Source organism: Saimiri boliviensis, chromosome 5, assembly GCF_048565385.1.
Source record: "Saimiri boliviensis isolate mSaiBol1 chromosome 5, mSaiBol1.pri, whole genome shotgun sequence".
Lineage (NCBI taxonomy): Eukaryota > Metazoa > Chordata > Mammalia > Primates > Cebidae > Saimiri > Saimiri boliviensis.
In genome coordinates, this window is record NC_133453.1 from 68,795,782 (window position 1) to 68,813,481 (window position 17,700).

The window sequence follows — 17,700 nt, forward strand, 5'->3', positions numbered from 1 at the left end:
AGCAGTAAGAAAGGAAAACAATTACCAGTTATCTCCTGATAATATTTTATCTGTTGAAAAAATATAATAGGATGAACCTCAAAATTTAATATTGAATGAAAGAGGCCTGGCAAAAAGGAGAACATAATTTATAATTCTGTTTAAGTGAAATTCAGAACAAGCAAAACTCAACTATGGTATTAGAAGTCAAGATAAAGTTTACCCAGGTTCAACTGAAGACAAAGCCAGTGCCTGAAAGTTGTCATGAGGGGGATTCAGAGGTTCTTTTTCTTGATCTGGTTGCCAGTTAAGTAGATGTGTACTTAGGATTTGCGTGCGTTTCTAAAAATGTGTTACAATTCAGGAAAGATATATATTTTTAAGAGGCTATTCTCAAGGAAAAACTAAGTAAAATTGGTTTGAGAAAAAAAAGTGATTGTATTCCATTATTTAGCTTTTCCAGAAGTGTAATGATGCATAGGGTTAACCTGAGAAAAAAAATCCCTAACAGAAGTGTCACTTCAGTGGTCTCTTCATCTAAAGAAAGTATTTATGTCAGCAGGAAAAAATATTATAGCTGAAAATGGCATCTTACCCTTTGCTAAACTGAAGTGATAAAATGGGATGAGGGTGGGAGGACTGTTTAGCAGAAGAAAAATGCTAGAAAAAGAAGTCTTCAGAATTTCATAAGCGGAAACAACTTTCCAGCGTAAAGTTCAAATGGGTGCAATAGTAATGACTCTCAAGTGAACTGCTGTAGGGGCCTTAAGCGGTCAGTTGCATTTGGAGTGAGAATTTTATTGCTACAGAATATTTAAGGTTTGAACTTCCAATAAAATGAAATCTACTTACGTCTTAAATGTGTCCATCCTTCTGTTGACTCAGTTGATTGATATTTAGAAGGGAAAAAGATCATTAATTGCTGACTTTTTCTTTCTCTTTTTGAGGCCTTTATAAGACGCTGTTTGGCCTATCGAAAAGAAGATCGATTTGATGTGCACCAGCTGGCAAATGACCCATACCTTCTCCCACACATGAGAAGATCGAATTCTTCAGGAAACCTACACATGGCTGGGCTGACAGCATCCCCTACCCCCCCTTCTTCAAGCATAATTACTTACTGACTTTCCTCCAAGATTGGCATGATATCTTTGAATTGCTTCCAGATGCACACTTGAGTTTGAGAGCATTTGACTGTTTTTTTGTTTTTTTTTTTTTTTTACGTAAGACATGATTAAGAACTGTTTGTGAACTGAAAGTTCCTCATAGTGTCATTGTATGAGAGTGGATCATGGACAGTGAATAAATGCACACTTCTGACTATAATTTTGAGCAGTGAAGGATGACTGCCTGTTAAACAGAAACAGGAAGACCATGTTAAGATAGAAGAAAACACATTTTGTTTCATTTGGGGGAACACTGTAAATAACGTTTATAATACTTAAATACATTTGGTTGTTACTAGAGAGTTCTAATATGAAGGGTAGTTTTTCATTATTTAAAAACACATGGAAAAATATGAGACATATTTCTAACACACGAATTACAGTGCCTGGATACATTCTTCAGCATTTGGCAGTTAATCTGCTGAAACCAAAGTAAGAACTGAATGACAGTGACAGTTGTGTTTTATAGTAATAGAATGCGAGAGTTAGAATCTTTGGACGAAGTTAGGCTTTGTCATTTGCCTATTCTGGTCTTTACCAAGTTGTACCTCGAAATCACATGTCCGTTTTCTTTCACTGGTTATATTAAAGGGAGAACTATTGTTTTTAAATACTTTACACCTTGGGCAAAGTGAGCTGCTTGTTTTGAAATCAGTTGAATTCACTAAATTGTAATATTGCCAGTGTTTTCAACACATTAGAATTGCTAACAGGTATTTTTCTTTTGTTACCAGGCCTTGTTCATCAAAACAGGTGACAGTATGTAACCAAATGCAGACCAGTTCTATGCAGGATAATGATAAATTCCCTTCTAGCTCTATTGTAAATTGTTGTACAGATGTCATATTTCAATTACTAAGTTTCAGCAGCTTATTCTTGTACAAATGTTTAAAATATGGCTTTTCTAATTGGATATTGTATTTTTTTTAAGTCTTCTTGAAGGCGCTCTAATTGCTGCTAAATGATGTTGCTTCTTTGCTAAAAAATTAAATGACCTCCTAGAAGGTGCAAGTTGACTGTACATCAGAGATATTAAAAAGCAGACATTCATTAACAATCAAGATGTAAAAATGATCCACGTTGGATATGTTGAGTTCTTTAAATCAGTTAATTGGCTTCTAGGGCTGTGGAGCACATAGATACTAGATTTATAAATTGTTCATGGTTATTCTACATTTCTAGAAAGTTCTTATCAGGAAGATGGTCCCATAAACAAGTTTCTTGTGATTTGTACAGCTTTGTTAAAATGTGAACATTTTCTAACTGCCTCGTAGGGTAGAAACCAATATTTTTCAGGATGCTGTATTTCACTCCTGTAAGGACTTTTTCCTTATTGTCACATTCATAAGGCTGATTCTTAACATGTAAGTTGTTCATGTTGCAGAAAAAGGAGGTTATACTTACCACGGATTATCTTTAATATTGTACAGTTAAACTGTATTTCTGATGTTGCAAGCCATTTTGTTTTTTCATTGTACATAGACACATTGTCTCTTTAAAATGCTGCTGAAATTGTAGAGAATATAGCCAAAACAGTAATAAACAATGACAGTTAAAATGTAAAGACTGAAAATTACTTTGGAAGGGAGCTTTCGAGATGGTTGGATATTGACTGACTTAGCTCCTTAAATCAGCTAAATAAATTCCCTAAGTATACTTCAAGACAGCTGTAAATTGTTTCAAGCTGGTAAAGTTAAACCTAATAACGATTATCAAGTGTTACTTGGGTAAGTAGCACTTAGAACTATCAAGAGTGGTTTAAGGGCTGGCTTTACCCATTCTTCTGTAGAGCAGATAGAAATCCTATTTAAAAATACTAGACATGGCTGGGCACAGTGGCTCACGCCTGTAATCCCAGCTCTTTAGGAGGCCGAGGTGGGTAGTTCAGGAGATCGAGACCATCCTGGCTAACACAGTGAAACCCCGTCTCTACTGAAAATACAAAAAATTAGCTGGATGTGGTGGCGTGTGCCTGTAGTTCCTGCTACTAAGGAGGCTGAGGTAGAAGAATCGCTTGAACCCAGAGGCAGAGGTTGCAGTGAGCAGAGATAGTGCCACTGCATTCCAGCTTGGGCGACAAAGTGAGACTGTCTCAAAAAAAACAAAACAAAACACGATAATGAAATCTTAGCATTGAGTGCTTTGGATGCTGCCCTCAAGTTTTTACTTTTGTTGAAGTTTTCATCATCGTGAATTATAAAGTACTATATTCATAAAGTAACATTTAAATTGCTGAACTAAAAGAAAACGCCCAGTTTGCTTAAAATTTGGGGGAGATATGAAGTGAATGGGTAAGTCCAACTTACGGTTCAGTAAGCTTAGTAGGTGTAGACCTAGATCACTGCTTTACCATTTTCCTTTCTAATGAATGAAAGCGACTGCTGCTGTCAGAACACAGAAAAGGGGAAAAACAAGCCATGAAATGAAATTACTTTCTTGTCCTGCGTTTAGGTAATAATCATTTTAAAATCAAAGATGTGTAGGAGATGAATCAAGTTACAGACCCATATCTTCCTTCTAAAAGTTTTCCAAATAAATGTTACAGATTTTTGAATAACATGCCAGTAACCCAGCGGGTCCAAGATGTCTGACTGAGCCACACTGAATAACTTAATTTTACCCTCACATGGAAAGTTGGTATCTATTGCTAAACGAGCTCAAGGTCACTCTGACAGGCTCTGACACTAGTATTTTTTGAGACTTTGTTTTCTAGTCTTCTAGTGTTTGTCCTAAGAATTAAAGCGTGTCCCACATCCCTAAGATGGTAGCCAAGGCCTCTCTCCAAGAGTCAGCACTGATAGAGGGTAAAAATCTACAGTGTTTGCATATAATTTTAAAATCTTTGATTTGAATTAGCTTTAGTGTGTGCATGCTGAGAGGAAGTAAGCATGGAAATCACACTAATTTGTACATTGGGAGTTGGAGGAGATACTTGGTGGTTTTTCAAAAATAATCTTTTTTTTTATCACTGCCATCTCCTTCTACAACAACTCCATAAGTTTAAATGGCATATAAAATGTGAACAAACACCTCATTACATGAAGTCAAAATGGTGAAGAGCTTCACTGAAACATTTTTTAAAGAGTATATTGTGTGTTTTGCTGTTCGTCATTACTTATTAAATGCAATAATGTTGATTGCCCTCATGCTAGTAGCAGTGTTTTAGCGGTAAGCAGTACAGGTTACCTAAATTGTTAATAATTACATTGCTGTTTGATTTTTGGGTGAAAGTTACATAGCTTTACACATTTAAAAGTCCACTGACAGATCTTTCTCTCTGCTTTTAATTTTGACATATCTAATTATTTTTCTTCCAAATATACTAAATTTCAATGTTCTGAAGATGTAATCTAATTCAAAAAATGCTTTTAGGCCAGGTGTGGTAGTTCATGCCTGTAATTTGGGAGGCCAAGGCAGGTAAATCATTTGAGCTTAAGAGTTTCAGACCACCAGCCTGCCCAACCTGGTGAAACCCTGTCTCTACTAAAAATACAAAAACATCAGCGTGGCATGCACCTGGAATCTCAGCCACTCAGGAGGATGAGGCATGAGAGTCACCTGAACCCCAGAGGCGCAGGTTGCAGTGGGCCGAGATCGTGCCACTGCACTTCAGCCTGGGTGACAGGGTGAAACTCGGTCTCAAAAATAAATAAAATAGTGCTTTTAGCGGCTAATTTTTAAAATCGGAGTTTATTTCCTATGTTTCCATTCATTCTGCAGCAGTTTTAGGAATTTATATAACTTGTTTTTCCATTTGAATTAGCTTTATTTCCTATAAAATAAACATCTCCATTTTCCTTCCCCTACTTTCCCTTCATTCCTTCTTTTTTGAGGATTCATCTATAAGTTTTGAATAGGAAAGATTTGAGTAAATGTGTTTAAACCAGCTTTTAAAATTAGTTGCACAGAGCCAGAGAATGGAGTAGAAGAGTTATATATAGTTAGGATCAAAATGCATGGCTTTCACCTGGAAATCTTTGTCTAAAATAATAGGAATGTGGATTACCTACACATATGACTGGTTTTGTTTTTGTTCTTGTTTGAGATGGGGTTTCACTGTGTTGCCCAGGCTGGAGTGCAGTGGCGCAATCTCAGCTCACTGTAACCTCTGCCTCCCAGGCTCAAGCAGTTCTCGCACCACAGCCTCCCAAGTAGCTGGGACTACAGGCATGCACCACTACACTTGGCTTATTTTGTAGGTTTTTGTAGAGAGGGGGTTTTACCATGTTTCCCAGGCTTGTCTCGAACTCCTGGGCTCAAGCGATCTGCCCACCTGGACCTCCCAAAGTGCTGGGATTACAGGTGTGAGCCACCATGCCTGGCCCATATGACTTTCTGAAGGGCAATAAATAGGTTAAGAACTCAACTTTTTGGAACCAGATTCTTTGGATTCACAAGTTGACTGACATTTAGCACTTGTGTTCTGGTTCCTCATCTGAAAATGAGGATAATAACTGCCCATTGTGCAGCGTGAGTATGAGGAAGGAATAAGTGAATTCACGTATGTAAATGCACTCAGAACCTTGCCCAGCTCATAGTAGGTACTGTATATAATAAGCTGCCATTGTCATCCCTTTTTAAAACTCAAAGATTATTCTATTAGCCCTGTTTATAAAATGCAGTCTGCTTTCCTTCCTGTGATAATTATTTTAAGAAATACTTTCACAGTGCTTGACTCAGGTTTCAAACAAGTGATGATTAGATTGTCTGAAAATGGAAGGCGAGGCAATCTAGCAATTTTAAACAAAAAGTAGTAGCGGTGTATGTGAACTGTAATTGCCAAAAAGATCATGCCCTGTTGATAACTATTTCATCACAGATATCTGCCATATTTTCCAGTTTCCTTGCTAGTAACAGCTGATTGAGGTAGGACAGATCACAGTATCCCTGTTTTACAAAGGAGGAAACATTTGGAGGGGTGGGGAATAACTTGCTAAAGCCACATAACCGGTAAGCACAGCTTCTGGAAATTTGGAGCAAGGTTCTTAACTATGTTCACATCTTGGCATATAGTAAACATGGCTCAGTGAGTTAAATCTTCATGACTTTTCAAAGGTGACAAAGCTGAATAACTACAAACATTGTCATCTTTTTAAAAGAACAGATCTCAAGTTTTTTGTTTTGAAACCGAGACTCTTGTCACCCAGGCTGGAGTGCAGTGATGCAGTCTCACTGCAGACTCAACCTCCCGGGCTCAATCAGTCCTGCCACCTCAGCCTCTCAAGTAGCTGGTACTATTGGTGCATGCCATCATACCCGGCTACTTTTTGTATTTTTTATAGAGATGGGCTCACCATGTTGCCCGGCTGGTCTCGAACTCCTGGGCCAAGTGATCTGCCCACTTCAGTCTCCCAAAGTGCTAAAATTACAGATGTGACCCACACTACACCTGACCTAAGAATTCCTCAAGTGTTAAATGAAGAATGCCATCTGAGCCGAGCCTTGCTGGCTTTGAGTCACTAGAGAACAGGGCCCTGCTGCACACCCATTTTCGATAAGATGGAGAGTGGGCTTCACCTTTTTCTGTTCTTACATCTTTTTCCCTTGCCTTTTTAAGTCAAAGATCAGGTCCATCAATGAGCTACCCCATTCTGCCTGTCTTACAGAGAGCACCTCACCGAGGTCTTCTCTGCCCACTGTCACAGGCACAGAAAGTACACCTGGCTCCTCTCCCTGCAGCAGTACCAGTTGGTCTTTATTAAAAAAAAAAAAAAGAAAAAAAAATTTTAAACTGACTCTAGTAACTCCTCAAAAAGCAGCCCTGGAACTTTGGAGAGATTTCACTAATTACCAATAAATGGCCCCTGAACACTGTATCTCGAAGTCTTCTAAATCTGATGAAATTACCTATGTGTGGTGTTAGTTACATCATTAAGATCACAAATGGGTTCTTCTGATTGCAACAAGTGACTCTACTTGGGTTTCTGTATGTAAGTCTCTTTATGTGATCGATTTTCATCTAAAGGACCTTAGATTGTTCACATAACTATATGCCTTGGGCCAAACAGTATATGTGCATGACCAGCATCCCACCTGTTCTTGATTGGGTGTCTGGTATGTCACAGGGGTACTAAGGTCTTCTGTTTTATGACATCAAAACTCGGGTACTAAAATTACCGGATCCAAAGAATGAGCACAGCTGATTTGTTACTAATATTAGTCATATTTTTGGTGTTTCAAATTATCTTACATCATATTGCATCCTAAGAGCACCTCTGTCTGCTAATTGTCCAATTCCTAGCTTCCTTTTAAGGAGATACTCAGAAGGATCAAAGTGGAAGAAAGCATAGGTTTGGAAGTCTGACCTGGCTTTGCCTCCCAGCTTTGTTACTTAAGAGCGTATGACCTTAGAGGAATCACTAATCTTCCTGGGGGCTTATTTTTCTTGTCTGTAAACTATTTCTAATAGCATCTGCCTCATGGGAACCTAGCATCAAGAGTGGGCTTCAGTTTTCCCAAATGGCATGGGCTGCAACAAAATGAAACAAATACCACAAATGCAGAAGAGAAGTTCGAGAGGCTCCTATCACAGGGTCACCATGGCCTGTAGGGGAATGAATTGTTATGTATTTTTGGCGGGGTGTGGGCCTGAGAAATGAATGGGAGATGTGAGGAGGAGTTGCCCAGGAGACCTGGCAGCAGGCTTCTACCTACTGGCTTGGAAGTTTTCTGTATTTAACCCGTATCTGTGCATAACCGCTTAGTCTGAGCCCTGCCTGTCACCTCGACTGTGGCACGCTCTGTAATGCCTCCCCTTCCCCACTCCAGTATGCACAGCTACTGTGGAAGCATGTGTGTCCACCGAGAGGGAACAGGACTGCTGCAGGTTGGAGTCCCAACTGGTGTTTCCTTCACTTTGGGGATGCTGTTTAGGTGTCAAGATAGTTTATGTTGAAACCACTATGGGTATTAACACTATTGTGGTTTCTGAACTAATGTAATAAAATTTATTGATGTTTCACTTTGACAAGGAATTTTCACTTCATTAGTAGGAATATTTTTAAAGTTTAATTTCTGTGAGTCTCCCAGAAGCATAGACGATGTATATACATAGTTCTTAGTGAAAAAGCTTTAAAGGAAATTCAGCTTGGAAGAATGAGATCATGCATTATTCTAGATGCAGAATTAGCCATATAGTAACCAAGTTGGTATAAGATGAGAAACTTTAAGTCCACTTAAGCAACATGGGCCAGGTGATTTGTCTTATGTTGATAGCATTTTAATATTCAAACATACCCTTACATTTGACTAGAAGAATATGTGCTTTGTAGTTTTGGGGAGTGAAATAAACTTAAGGGGAATGAAGCTATGCTAAAGTGCAATTTATTTCTTTGCTGATTTTTTAAAAAATTACAAAATAAGGGAAGCAGTAACCTTGAATTGTAAATTGGCTTATTTGTGACAAAGACTTAGAAGAAGTGATAGACTTTCCAGTGGCAGATATGGAAGATGTTCATTCTGCTAATGATCATGGAAATTGCTTAAGCCAACTTTCATGTTTTGAAGCAAGGGTCCCTAAGGCCCAGGCCACAGGCTGGTACTGGTCTGTGGCTTGTTAGCAAACTGGCTGCACAGCAAGAGGTGATGGGCTGTTGAGCAGGCATGAGCTCCACCACCTGTCAGATCAGCGGCGGCGTCAGATTCTCACAGGAACACAAACCCTACTGTGAACTGCGCATGCGAGGGATCTAAGGCTGTGCACTCCTTATGAGACTCTAATGCCTGATGAAACAGTTTCATCCCGAAACCATCCCCCCAGCTCCCATCTGAAGAAAAATTGTCTTCCATGGAATCAGTCCCTGGTGCTAAAAAGATTGGGTACTGCTGTTCCACAGGGAAATTCATTGTATACATTTTATTCCTCCTCACATCCCTGTAAAAAACTCTACTCAGACAAAATCTGGAAGAGCAGAGTTCTCGTTGCCACATTAGTTAGAAGGAACAGCATTCCCCCATTTATTTAGGGGCCTGGCACTGCAAGATAAAAGTGGCACCAAAATGACTTGTTTTGAACTTGTAATATAAACACTTCAAAAAGCTCTTTTCCTCTCACAAATCAACCTTCTTGGCACTAGAACTGTTTCCTTCACTGGATCACTGAGTTGAGTCAGATCATGATGGAGAAACATTGACAGCTGTAGTTGTTTGCCATTACCACACAATTTAAAATTAAAGCCTGATCCTGGTCTCTACAAGAAATACACCTAGGTTACAATAACTGTTCTGGCCTGGGCGAGGTGGTTCACGTGTCTCTAATCCCAGCACTTTGGAAAGCCAGTGGGAGGATCGCTTGAGCCCAGGAGTTTACCACCAGCCTGGGCAATCCAGGGAGACCCTGTCTCTACAAAAAATAATGACTATTCTGTGTCCGTTTAACCTTTTCAGATGGACTAATACTGTACCATATCCAAGTTATTTAACAAATTTTAGTGAGCAACTGTTTGATAAAAAGCCAGACATGGGAGCTTTCTCTCCCTGTAACTTTCTCAGCTACCCAGCCTAGACCGCATCATGAAAATGTTGAGTGGTGTTCTTTCCGTTGCTTTTTCCAAAAATGTGAAATGTTCGTGCCCTGCCCCCACACCCCTCAACTAAGTGTGAAATGAAAACAGCATAAGCTACAGTATCAAATTAACCCCCTAAAGGTTTCATTCTCGATTATGCAAAATCCACACTGGGCTTGGTAACTCTCCTAGGCAACTTTCTAAGACGGCTCTTCTGGTGGTGGCTGGAGCATCCAGGCTGCTGCATCTTATGGTTCTATTCACATCAATCTGTAGTTACAGGAAAGGAGGGGGCATTCTAGTTCTTAAATGCCTTGGACCAGAAGTGACACATGGCCACTGTCATTCCTTTATAGAATTGAATCATGTGGCCTCAAATCAACTGCAGAGGAGGCACTGTATCTGTCACCATCAAGAATTGGCAAGACAGTCCCGATTTACATGTACCCTGTGTGTACCTTTTAAAGGAAATTCTTACTTCAAATACATAGCTAGTCTGTGGTTCATGACTTTTGCCAGATGTTGGGAGCTGCATGGAGCAGGAGCCCGAGGAGCTCAGCTGAAAACCTCTCATCAGTAGGAATCCACTGAGGCAATTGCAGACTCCTGAGACTCGTATAGGAAGCCCTGGAGGACTATACCCAGTAAGAACAAACCAGCTCAACGCCATGCCCTCTGCCTGGTGGTTCGCTTTGACTGGTTTATTGTGTAGATATTGAAGAAAAACAGAAGACTTTAGACTGACATTTTTAAGAAAAAAAAAAAAAAAAAAAAAAGCTAGAAAAATGCCAGGATGATTTTAGATCCAGTTAATTATTTGACATTCTCTTTTCCAACAACTCTACCACAGACTTGGAATTACAAAGATGGAGAAAATAAACATTTCACTTGAGCAGGGTTTTGTATTTAAGGAAAGAGTAACAAGGACAGTTTGTCCAGCACTTACGGTATAGCAGGCACTGTGACCTGTATTTCCTTGAATCCCCCAAAACAACCCTACGATTATGCTATTTTGCAGGCAAAAGATGGGAGACATGCATTGAAAGAGACTAAGTTGTTTGCTCAAATAGTGAAGTAGCAGGGATGGGATTTAACTCCAGCCTGGCTGACTCCAAAACTCAACTGGATTAGACATCAGTAATCCTATAATCCATCAGGATCATTTAAAAAATAAAATTAGCAAAGTGAGGCTTAATCAGTTTTAAAATGTCAAATTTATCATTTTCTAACAATATTCTTGTGTTTTGAGAGTTGAAAATCCCCAACATACTATTCAGAAACCTTTGAAGTGACCAAAGTAATGGCGGGGCAGAGTATTCAGTCAATTCATGGTGCAATACAGCTTTGTTTTTTGGGTTTTTTTGAGACAGTCTCACTCTGTTGGCCCAGGCTGAAGTGCGGTGGCACCATCTCAGCTCACTGCAACCTCCACCTCCCAGGTTCAAGTGGTTCTTCTGACTCAACCTCCCTGAGTAGCTGAGATTACAGGTGCTGCCCGGCTAATTTTTTTGTATTTTCAGTAGAGACGAGGTTTTGCCATGTTGGCCTGCCCATGGTGTAATATCTAACAAAGAAGTTACACTTAATTTCCATGGATCATGTTTGATACAGCTTTTTGAGATTTATAAAGTTATTTAATGAAATACTTTTCTTAACAGAAAAGCAATTGTATTGGGGAATTTTGAAAAGCTTTTGCTTAAACACTGTGGATCCAAGACCCACCTGGAGACAAATATAATTAGTGTTCTCTGGTTCTGAGTGAAGTCTGTAAAAGTAGCCAGGGTGCAAGACAGCTCTGTTCCTTAAGGGCCAAATTATATATATACATATATATATGTGTGTGTGTGTGTATTATTATTATTATTATTTGAGACAGGGTCTCCCCCTCTGTCACCCAGGCTGGAGTTCAGTGGTATAATAATGGCTCACTGCAGCCTCAGCTTCCTGGGCTCAAGCAATCCTCCCACCTCAGCCTTCCAAGTACTACAGGCTCGAACCACCACAAGCCGCTGATTTTGTTCATTTTCTGTAGAGATGGGGTTCTCACTATGTTGCCCAGGCTGGTCTCCAACCCCTGGGCTCAAGTGATTCTCCCAAAACGCTGTGATTACAGGTATGAGTCACCACACCCAGCCTAAATTATATCTTTTAAACCAACGTTGGGTTTTCGTTTTTGTTTTAAACACCTCTGTTTTTATCCCCCAAGTTGGATGGCAAATTCAAAATTACAAAGCCTCAGACCTAGGTGTTAGAGGCAGAGTAGCCCTTGCCTTTCCATCACACTTGGTCACATGCACAGCATACCTCCAGAGATAGCCCGTTCCCCCCACGAATGGTTTGAAACCTCTCCCCTCCCCTCTCTGCCCCATTCTGTAATTTCCTCCCAGGAAGGCAGGCCCCTCCCTACTCAAATCCCCGTCCAAGGTCGAGAGAAGGACATGGTCCGGGCAGGGAACCTCAGTGAGGCCCACCACATGCCACCCTTCCAAGTCTAACCGAGCACCCCGCACACGGAGCTACACTCACCGCATGTGCCTTTCTGCGACATACGGTGAGTGCCTCCTGAGCTAGGTGCTGGAGAGAAATTTAAGTCCGGCTTCTCCCCGACACCAAGGCTTGAAAACAGATGGAGTATAACCCCTGAGGCCAACTCCCCTCCTCACTGGTCACAAGGTAGCACTTTCTTACCCTAGTCGTCCACTGTGCCTCTGCTGCTCTGCCAGTCTGTGGGGGCAGAAGAACGTCTGCGCGAGCAAGGTGCTGAAGCCAGGGGCGTGGCCTCCGCGTGGTGGAAGCTTCCTCGGTAGCCGGCCCCTATTTGACTAGGCTGAATCGAGTTGGCTTCTCCACAGCTGAGGCCTGATCACTGACTGACTACACCATCTCCGTGTTGGGGAAAACAAAAAAAAAAAAAAAAAAGAAAAAGAAAAAAGAAAAAAACCAAAAAATAAAAAAACAAAACCCCGAACCACTGGTATTCTACATTCTGATCGAAATCAAGATACTAATAGCCCTGGGGCTGAGTTTTGAGAATCCCCCGCGACCCCGCCCCTCAGAACCTTGCACCCAGGCCCTCCACGCAGCCCTGCTGTTGCAGCCTGGTCTGTCTCTGCTCCACTGGACCCGCCTCACACTGGCCCGGGTCTCAGACTTGCTGAAACAAGCCCCAGGTGGTTCCGATTTCCACCTGGGTACTAGGTATAGGCCCAGCTCTACCATCCCCTAGCCGTATGCTTGTCAGAGAGACATTTAACCTTTCTGGATTTCACTTTTTTCATCTATAAAATGATGGAATCGAGAGCGATCTCCACACTGCTGTCCCTGGTCCATAGGCATCAGTGTTTTTCAAAGCCACCAGGGTTGAGAATTGCTGGTCCATGGTTGCTTTTCCGAGCTTAGATTTAGAGTCCTTTGGCTAAAGAGCTGGAGAAGAAAGAGAACGTCCTCTCACCCCATCCAGCTTTTAGCTCTTCCTAGTTCACTACAAGATCAGGGGAAATGTAAGTTACTCCAGCCACATCTAGAGCAGGCAGGGGGAGGGTGGGGATGAAGTAGGGGACAGCACTTTGCTGGGCTTTAGTTTTGGGGGATAATGAGCTCCTGGGATTTCTCCCACGCCATCCTGCTGGGGGTGACTGTGGCTCCCTCCTCAGGAAGGAGCCCCGCCTTTCTTTCCTTCCTACTCACAGGGAGGCTGCCGGCAGCTCCACATTGGCCTGGCTTTTGAATCTATGTTCCATATGATTATATATACATATTCTTATTTACAAAAGGCTTCTGCTTGCTAAAAAGGACGTTTTTCAGACCACTGACCTACGTAAGGGGCAAGCTCCCTGGGTACTTCCCTGACAAGAACAAAAAACACCCTCCTTATAAACTCCCCAGGGCAGTGCAGTTTAAGTCCCGGAGCATGGCATTCAAGGGCTGGGGCAATCTGGCCAGCTTCCCTTTCTATGGTAACTGCTACCACTCCGTACCTGACTCTTCACATTCCAGCCACCAGAGCGGTTTGTAGTTCTGGGACACACCACGTGCCACATGCCTGCGTGTCCTTGCAGATGCTGTTCCCCTTGCCTCAATGCCCTTCCGCTTTGACCACCTAAGAGAACCTCTGTGCATCCTTCCAAGACCTAATAGCTCCTCACGAACGCCTTCCTTGATCCCGCACTTGTTAGTTCTCCGGCCTCTGGGCTAGTTTGTGCTCCCCGCTCACTAGATCCGAAATGGCTAATTGACAGGCAGCGCAGTGGGATGGTTTTGGACACGGGACACCTGGGCCCAGACCCAGCCGCCCCACCCCGGCGCCCGGGGCCTATGCGTTGCAGGAGCCTCCGCCCCGCGGGGGTGGGAGGACGAGGCTGAGGGAAGCAGCCGGCCCGGGGCCAGGCCCGAGACCCTCGCCGTCCTCGGAGGGAGCGGGATGGGGGCGGCGCCCCTGCAGGTTCCAGCCCCGGGGAGGGAAGCCACCCCGCGCCTAGCGCACGGGGCGCTCAGAGCCCTGGCGCTTCCCCGGCGTCTGAGGGTTTCTCAGCCACTGAAGGGCGTCTCCGCGGCACCCAGCGGGTTCCCGGGCGGAGAGGTCTGCCTTCACATCTGATTAAAGGGGGCACCGTTTGGTGAAGGCGCCCAGGATCTTTGCATCCCTCACGTATCCGCACTGGGTCTGCGATGGAAAGAAAGCGGGGCCCAGAGCTCGTCTTCCAGGGCTCCGGACCGCGACGTCCCGGCCCCGCCCAGGGGCCCTGCGAGGTCGGCCCGGAGACCCCGCGGCCGCTGGCGGGGCGCGGCTTTCCCAGGTTCCTGGCGCCACCTGGTGGCCCGTGGCGCGCACTGCAGGCCAGGCTCGGGAGGCCCTCCTGGCTCGGATCCCACTCCATGTGGGCGGCGATAAGACAGGAGTCCCTGAACAAAGGTGAATGTCATTCCAGGAGCCTGCCGCATGGGGACAGAGCTGAGGCTTGGGACAGCGCAGATCTCAGTGGATTCAGCTCCTACCCCAAAGCCTGCCCGCTTGTGAAGCGGGAGCCGCGGTTTGAGCTCTGCTTCCTGGGGCCAAGAACTCACCTAGCACGGTGCCCGCACCTACCATCAACCCAACACTTCTCTTGAAAACCAGTCCCTTTCCTCACTGCAGTTCTTTTGTAAAATTAGCCTTATCCAATGCAACTATTGTTCCCCCAATACGTGGTAAAGTGAAATATATTGGTTATTAAAGAAGGAAAGCCGGTTTTCTTCACTCTAGGTAACACCAGTCCACGGGATCAGGTTCAGAACCCGAGCCTGGCCTGAGGCCTGCCCGGTGGCTCCTCCCTGCCTCTTCTGTGTCCTTCCGATTCAGCCAGTGAACCCTCACCTGTCCCCTCCTGGAATATGGCAGCATCACGGTGCCGAAGATCCCAGAGGGTTGTCCTCTTTTCTCAGGTTGTACTACATACCTAGGAGAGATCTGAATTTGGGAAACTACATTAGTCTCAAGCCCTTTAAAAACAAAACTTTGACAGAGACCAAGGACAGTAACTATTGAAATTGGAATGAGCTTTGAGCTCTTGGACTCACACAACAGCCACCTGTTCCTTCTTGATTTTATGAGGCTCCTGTAGCAGTTCTGTTCCTCACCACCAAGAAGCACACAGGTTGTTTAGCCACAGATGCTGAGTGAACCTGTTGGAACCATGCGTACTTCACTACCTGACAGCTAACACTGTTTCCAGAGCTTTAGAGCCCCAAACAGCGCCTGGGCACAACATGGACTCCTGCTATTGTGTTTCTGGGCTCTCCTTTAAGCATAGCTGTCTGAGCTACACAGAGACAGTTTGTTCTGGCCAAACTGATTTACAAACACAACACAGTATTGCATGCAAATCAGTCACAGGGCCAGTCTATTAAAGGAAATTTCATGGATAATTCTAATCTAGGGACAGTGTTGGGGGTTTTTAGCAGAGCTCCCTCTGACCAGTCATGACGCTGCTGGCGGAAAACGCTGCCAGCCCCTGCAGCAGGGGTTGTCCTGGACTGGACAGACTGAAATGAAAGGCTTTCTCTGGCTAAGTCTGCCATTCACCCCCTAGATCAAAATAACACTATTGTTTTTAGTGATTAAAAAGTAATTCAAAACTGGGTGTGGTGGCTCAGGCCTGCAATGCCAGCACTTTGGGAGGCCGAGGTGGGTGGGTCACCTGAGGTCGGGCGTTGGAGATCAGCCTGACCAACATGGCGAAACTCTGTCTCTACTAAAAATACAAACGGTCATGCCTGTAATCCCAGCTACTTGGGAGGCTGAGACAGGAGAACTGCTTGAACCTGGGAGGTGAAGGTTTCAGTAAGCCGAGATTGCACTATTGTAATCCAACCTGGGTGACAGAGACTCCATCTCAAAAATAAAAATAAAATAATAAAAAGTACTTCAAATGTTTTTAAAAATGTTGGCAATAGGCAAGTTTATGAGAAAAAATGAGAAGTTTCTATAACCCCAACCCCAGCCACCATGATTCAAGTGCTTCTGGAAGAGGGCTGCCCTGAGTCTTACTAAGAATAGTGTGAGTCTCAAACCAGGCCAGCTTGGGCAGAGCTGGGCAAACAGGCCCCTGCCCAGGAAGCGAGGAATGGAGAATGGAGGGCAAGAAAGCCAGTCAGGGATTCATCTCTTACTCACAATCGTTGGTCTCTGGAAAAAGAGGACTGATCAATTCCAATGGAGTTGGTTGTTAAGGTAAATAATCAATGGTTTTAGGGACCCAGAATATGGCTTTAGGAAAAGAGGCTGGTGAAATCCAAATTGCTGTTACTGTCTCAGTCATTGTGCAGGGACATTTTCTCCCTCAGCTTTACCAAGTGACTGCTTCAATTTTTGTTACCCTTAGTGCCTATTCCACCCAATTCACTGGATCTCGAATAATGAAATTCGTGAAGGACCTTGTTTGCTGATCCTGGGTCCCCATGGGTTCTGGCCCTGCTGACTGTAAGGAAGCCTTGTTTTCCCAGCCATCCCTCCCCTCTCCCCAGCCTCAGCCATGTTACTACTAGGGTAACACAGGGCTCGGCAAACTGAGGCACCTGCGGGTGGTGGGAGGCGGGTTGGCACTTGCAGGTGGGGCTGTGGGAATTGGAGACCAGAGGACAGACTCCAGGGGGTGTTCACTTCTCTGTAGGGCTGATCTGTTACCAGATCTTGTGACAAGTGAAACCAGAAATCTGGATTTACATGAAACCTTCTGATTTTTAAACGCTGGGAATTCACATTTTGATATATACAGGGGAGTTCAAAGGCAACATGCCTGGGGGGAACCCATGTGCTTCCTGTTGTTTGCTGGGCAGAGCACTCTTATCCTTCTTCACCCCATGAACAACAGGGAACACTTAATAAACGCTGGCAACTGTTACTGTCCCAAGCCCCAGCGGCCTTCGTGGAGCATGGGCTTGGATCTACTTCCTGCCAGGAAATACAGTGTAACCTCAACTGTGATCACACTGAAAGTCCAAGGCCCACCTCCATTAATGGCTCCAATGTGGTGTTTTCTTTAAACTGTCAGTGACCAGAGTACCCATGTTTGTGTAACTCCCTGGAGAGGCATTGGGGCAGCATCTGCACCTGTCCCCACCCCTTCCCCCTCCCCATCCGCCTCACCTGTAGCCCGCAGCTGGGAGTGGGTCCCACTTGCCCTTCCAAGGAGTCCTAGTGCTTGAATAATTAGCTGTGGCATTAATTCCCCATTTTATCAACTGGCTCCATATACAAAAGGCTTATAAAGGAACACTTTGGTTGGCCAAGCCAGAAACTGTTCTTCCTAGATCTAATGAAAAAAAAAAAAAAAAAAAAAAAGGGTGATAAAAGGATATTTCCTCTAACCTATGCATTTTGCTTAGTGGCAAAAGTAAATACACAGCAAGAACAATGACCTTCCTATGCCCCTATTACCTCCCGAAGTTAAACAGGCCCAACCAGGAGGAAGAAATGTGTTTAATATGGTGGTGCTCACCCCCTTCCCTGAAGAAGTTTTTAAAAACTTCAAGATCCCAGGAATCATATTCTACTTGAGGCAATTCTAATCTGA

The 17,700-nt window shown here is 43.7% G+C and overlaps 1 protein-coding gene and 1 long non-coding RNA gene across 3 annotated transcripts in view; one reads left to right on the forward strand and one right to left on the reverse strand.

Annotated features, from left to right (window-relative positions):
- Positions 1–1,912, forward strand: part of TLK1 (tousled like kinase 1) — a 304,401-nt gene extending 302,489 nt beyond the window's left edge. The window contains exon 22 of one of the 2 annotated variants that reach the window (XM_074399482.1): positions 927–1,904. In XM_074399482.1, the coding sequence (XP_074255583.1) occupies positions 927–1,103 (177 nt within the window). In that variant the 3' untranslated portion in view covers positions 1,104–1,904. Of the gene's footprint in view, positions 1–926 lie in introns of both variants that reach the window. The other variant, XM_010352243.3, reaches the window with a different exon arrangement.
- On the reverse strand, positions 1,679–17,227 carry LOC141584593 (uncharacterized). Its single transcript, XR_012517723.1, has 2 exons — positions 15,003–17,227; positions 1,679–12,532 (listed from the first exon to the last, which is right to left on the reverse strand). It is a non-coding gene; the product is annotated as an uncharacterized LOC141584593 (long non-coding RNA).
- Between the last annotated feature and the right edge of the window lie 473 nt (positions 17,228–17,700).